The sequence below is a fragment of the Dendrobates tinctorius genome, unplaced genomic scaffold, assembly GCF_039654945.1.
Source record: "Dendrobates tinctorius isolate UK_male_01 unplaced genomic scaffold, ASM3965494v1 ptg000224l, whole genome shotgun sequence".
In the NCBI taxonomy this organism is placed as follows: Eukaryota; Metazoa; Chordata; class Amphibia; order Anura; family Dendrobatidae; genus Dendrobates; species Dendrobates tinctorius.
Genome location: NW_027361891.1, coordinates 656,663 through 662,139, shown reverse-complemented (window position 1 = coordinate 662,139; position 5,477 = coordinate 656,663). Strand labels below are relative to the sequence as shown.

Here is a 5,477-nt window from a genome sequence, read left to right as displayed (position 1 = left end):
GACATGCTTTTTATAGAGTTTATCTGATGATTATTTAAATTAAAGGGTAAAATGTTCGACTTGTTTTCATTTATTTTGAAATTTGATAGAATGGAAAAAATTTTCAGTTCCTTAAAAGCTTCGGGAGTGGATGACGTCGGATCCGTAAGGGTAAGTATAATGTCATCTGCAAATAGGTTTAATTTATGATGTCTGTTGGGGGTGACTAGTCCTTTGATATTTTGATTCTGCCTAAAATGCTCTGCTAGTGGTTCGAGGGCCAAATTAAATAGTAGGGGGGATAAGGGACAACCCTGTCTAGTCCCATTTGAAATTCCAAAGGCTTTGGATAAATGGTTATTGGAAAAGACTCTTGCAGTGGGGTTAGTGTAAAGGGCCAAGATAGTGTTTATTAAATTTTCATTTAGACCGAATTTATACAAGGTATGTTTTAGAAAGGACCAGTCAAGGCGGTCAAAAGCCTTTTCTGCGTCTATGGATATAAAAACTGCCGGTGTTTTGGCTTGGTTGATTAGTTTGATAGAATTGATTATCCTTCTGGTTGCATCACACGTCTGACGGCCCTTTACAAAGCCCATTTGGTCATTTTTTATTAGTGAAGGTAAGATTATACTCAGCCTGTTGGCCAGAATTTTTGAGTACAACTTTGTGTCCGTGTTCATTAAAGATATGGGTCTATAATTTGTAATATTGCTTGGATCGCCCTTCGGCTTGGGGATTAGGGAAATCGTTGCCTCTAGCATTTCAGGGGGGAAGCTTTCTTTTTTTGATACCCAGTTAAATAAGTCAGAGAGGTGTGGGGACAGTAGTTCTTGAAACGTTTTATAATATGAATTGCCAAATCCGTCAGGTCCTGGGGATTTAATCAAAGCCAACTTTCTGATGGTGTCTTGTACTTCTTGCGAAGTAAATGGGGATGTCATAAAGTCTAGGTCGTCTGGAGTCATGGTAGGTAATTTTATTGATGACAAGTAGTTTTCGACCTCTTTAGTAATTGTTGGTGGGGGTAGAGAGTTTTTTGCAATATTATATAATTTTGAATAGTGTTCAGCAAATTCTTCCACAATATCTTGTGGGTGGGAGAGGATAGTGCCGTTTGAGGTAATTATTTTATTTAATCCATTATGGATTCTTTTTTTCCTCAGTCTGTTTGTCATATATCTAGTGGGTCTGTTTAATGCTGCGTAATGTTTGTATTTTGATGCTTTGATCGCTTCTTCATACGGTGAGTATATTAAAGCTTTTAGATCTTTCCTTAATTTGAGCAGTTCCATTTGGACATGGATTAATGGTTTGCTAGCATTTGTTTGTATTTTTTCTTTATTATTTATTTCTGTTTGAATCAGTTTTATTTTAGCATTGTTTTCCTTTTTTATTTTTGCTGCTATTTTGATGAGTATGCCCCGCAACACAGCCTTGTGGGCACACCATCTGATGGCTGGGTTGGTCGACACTGAATCATTCTCGTTGAAATAGTCTTTAATGGCTTTTTCGATTTTAACTTTGTTGGTTGGGTCAAATAGTATGTATTACATTTCCATAAGCGGATGTTCTTATGGGGAGGGCCTGTTAGAAAGTCTCCTATTACCGGAGAATGATCAGAGAGACTCCGGTTTCCAATACTTACCTTTTGAAACTTTGGGAGAGAGAAAACGTCTGTTACCAGAAGATCTATCCTCGACGCTGTTTGGTGAACATCTGAGTAATGGCTGTATTCCCTGGTGTAAAATAATGCTTATCCTGTAAAATACTCAGGACTAGTTACCAGATAAAAATATAGTGGTTTATTTGGATTCTTCCATCAAAGAAAGGTTATTACAGAAAAAACAGGTGAATAAAAATAAGTGAAAGAGAGATTGTCCATTGTTCATAGCAAAGCAACATGTATTCTTCTTCTCTCCGAGATCCTGAATAGCAAATGGCTGCTGTCTCTCAGTTCGGCTTCTCACATCGCCGTCAAGTAATATACCAGCTGTTATGTCATGTCATGGCCCAACACAGGCGACATCTTCGTGTCTGTCTCTCATGATGGTGAGGGAAGGAGACAGCGACCTCTACAGTTAGCCATGAATTATATACGTCTCTTGAAGCACGTGATCTCGGTATATATGGAGTTTGACATTTACCTCAAGGCTAAACTTAAATATGTAGTGAGCTGACATTTCTACCATGAGCCAAGCTTAAAAATAGCCTATGTCATATAAGCTAAAGCAATCTACAGAACTGGGTGTAATAAGAAATATTTAACGAATTATTAATATTTAACACCTGGAAGTGGTGTTAAGGCACCTAAAAACATCAAACAACTCATTCCTAAATAACCATTGGTTCAGATTTTCAGTGCAATCTCTGGTCTTAGAAGAAGAATCTATGGAGCTGTCTGGGACAGAGTTGAAATCTCCCATCATCAGTAATTCTCCCTGTCTGACTTTGTTGACTTTTCTTATTAGTTTATTTAGGAAGCTTGTTTGTTTACGGTTTGGAGCATATATATTGGTTAGTGTATATATCTGTCCATTAATTTTACCGATTAGTATGTGAAACCTTCCATTTGTATCTGTGTGTTCTTCCAAAAACTCGAATGATACCGTATTTTTGATAAGTGTGATCACCCCTGCCTTCTTCTTTACATTATTTGATTCGTAAGTGTGTGGAAATTTGGGATGAGAGAAGTAGGGGTGATTACCCTGCAAAAATTTGGTTTCCTGAACACAAATTATGTCTAAGCGTAATTTCTCAATTTCTTTCCAGATAGAAAACCGTTTACCAGGGCTATTCAAGCCACGAACATTATAAGTTGATATTTTTATGCTCATTGTAAATATTAGCAGATGAATAACCAATATAACAGTATAACAACAAATCTAACTTTGCTAACTAAGCAACAAAAGTGTCTGCGTGAACTCAAGTATTAAAAGAACTCTCATATAGAGCTCACCACGTAGTATCTCACTCAATAGCGAGTTACCAGAATGTAATGGAGGGAAAGAAATGTGGTTTGGGAAACCATGAATAGAATCCCTTTGCATTATTTTAAACCATCCTAACTACATTTAGAATAGAAAAACTTAACCAGGTTATACTTTACTCTATGATTTATGTCCTTTTAGAGATTTAATGAACTCGGTCCCATCGTCCACAGAGAATAGCGGTATGGTTCTCCCTTTATGGCGAACTAGGAGTTTCAGGGGGAAACCCCAATTGTATGGGATACCTTCTTCTCTGAGGGTCGCAGTTATGTTGTTAAACGACCTCCTCGCATCAAGAGTATCCTTGGAGAGATCTGCGAACATTTTTAGACCTCTATATGGTTCTGGAAAAGTCTTTTCTTTTTTTAGGTACTGCAGTATCTTCTCCTTTGTGTTGTAAAAATGTATTCTTAAGATAGTGTCCCTTGGTAGGTCAGCAGAGACTCTTGTCGGTTTAGGGATCCTGTGGGCTCTATCAATGATTAATTCCGAGTCCGTAAGCGTAGGTATTGCCTTCCGAAATATATCTTTGATGTGAGTTGGGAGTGCTTCTTGGGTAATGTCCTCCGATATCCCCCTGATCTTGATATTATTCCTGCGGCTTCTATTTTCCTGGTCTGCCAGTTTGATTTTGAGCTTTTGGATTTCAGATGATAGATATCTGATATCTTCGTTTGAGTTTTTTGCGCTGTTTTCTAATTTGTAAAGTCTTTCTTCATGTTCGTCTATTTTTTTATGAATTTCCCTTTTGAATTTATTGTAGTTTGCTTCCAAAGTGCTTTTTATTTCTTCCAGGTTTGCTTGTAAGTCCTTCCTGACTTCTGCAGAGATCCGTCTTATCATCGTCTCCATACAGGCTTCTGAAATTCCTGACGCTGAAATTGGGTCCGATTTTGTTGCCCCAAGTGGTGGGAAATTTTCTTCATAGTTAGGTCCCATTTTCCCTTTCTTTGTTACAGTCTTTTCAGGGCTTAGGTTGGGTGAGATGTCTGTATATTCCTCCTCTTCTTCCGAAGATTTGACTAATGTATTATATCTTTCACTCGTATCACCAGGGTTTCTCCTTTTGTCATTGCGGGAGGTATCCATTTCACCGGATGTTATTTCAACTTTTGAAGATCTGGTGTTAGCTTTGTCATAGTGGTCTGAAAGACGATTATCCATCCTATTCGGTGACCTAGACCTGGATTTCTCTGGAGTGGTGAATTTAACGTGTTCCGTTTTGAAGTAACTTTGAGAGCATGTTTTTCCAGGTTTATTGTGAATGAAGGGTTTATTTAAGTCTTGAGGGAGTTTCCCTTTGGTTTTGATGATGCTCATTTTATATATGAGTAGGCTCTTTAACAATAATAAAAGTTTAATTCCCAGCGTCACTCTTACAATGATGTTTCCAGGAATAAGACTGCAAATTTGGGGTCCTTATTTACTTGGCGTCACGACTGCGACCCTGCAACAGTACAAATATGAGCAGCTCTTATTTATTTGGTGTCGCAAATGCGATCACGTGTCACTCTGATTGGGGTTGTAGTTGCGATCTCGCGACAAAGTTCCCAATAGTGACGCCGTTTGGGGTCGCAGTTGTGATGTTGCGGCAAAGGTCCCAGTAGTGACTCCGTTTGGGGTCGCAGTTGCTATCTCGCCGCAAAAGATCCCAGTCGCGACTCCTTTAGGGTCGCAGTTGTGATCCCCGCGGGCGGAAGTTCGTGACAGTGTTATTAAGGTGTTTTTAATGGTCTGAAGCTGGCGGTTTTCACGGTGGGGACCAGGGGCAGACACCTCTAGTAAAATAAAATGTTAAGAAGGGGTCTACGGGCCGGGTCTCTGTGAAGCTTTAGGGGGAGAGAGTGCTGCAGCACTGCTTACCACTATTGATGACTGTAAAGTAGATGCTCCTCAGTATGATTTAGATAGTCCTGGGTCCTTGTCCTGATCTGGGAAGGTTGTGGGTTCCCGTCCTTGAGGCTATAAGGCTTGCTGTGTGGTAGAAGCAGGCCTCTGGAGATGATTGAAAATTGAGCAGGCAGGCTGCAGAGCCCCAGGTGCAGAGCAGGCCTCAAGGGCTATGTCCTCTTCAGATGGGCCGATTTTCTTGGTTCTGGTGTCAAAACGCTTCTTTCAATGTTAGGAAACGTATTCTGGTGGTTGTATATCCGGATGGTTTGAAGAAGTTGAGATAATAGTCGAATTGAAGGATTCCTCACAGGAGCTCCCACTTCCTGCTTCTCACATCAGAGAGCTCCAGGCCACGCCCCCATGAATACACTCTTTAACACTGAAATTGCAACACCAAGAAAACAAAGTAATGGAACTATGAAAATCACTGAATGGATAGACATGTTAGTAATATGAAAATGATGAAAAAATGGAAACAAAATATTAAAAACATCTTAATTTATTCAGTATTGAGCATGACCGCCACACGCAGAAATACATACATACCTTGGCATGCTATCAGTGATGTTATTAATGGTTGTCTGAGAAATGTTCTGCTACGCTGAATTCATTTGG

At 39.4% G+C, this 5,477-nt stretch overlaps 1 protein-coding gene across 1 annotated transcript; it reads right to left on the bottom strand.

The window, feature by feature from the left end:
* Positions 1 to 1,646: 1,646 nt before the first annotated feature.
* On the bottom strand, positions 1,647 to 5,208 carry LOC141059172 (uncharacterized). Its single transcript, XM_073555440.1, has 2 exons — positions 2,269 to 5,208; positions 1,647 to 1,718 (listed from the first exon to the last, which is right to left on the bottom strand). Exon 1 carries the CDS (start codon positions 4,287 to 4,289, stop codon positions 3,090 to 3,092), a length of 1,200 nt encoding a protein of 399 aa, XP_073411541.1. The 5' UTR covers positions 4,290 to 5,208; the 3' UTR covers positions 1,647 to 1,718; positions 2,269 to 3,089.
* Between the last annotated feature and the right edge of the window lie 269 nt (positions 5,209 to 5,477).

Excerpts from the sequence above, each read along its gene's own strand:
- LOC141059172 (XM_073555440.1), bottom strand. The coding sequence starts at position 4,289 with ATGAGCATCATCAAAACCAAAGGGAAACTCCCTCAAGACTTAAATAAA.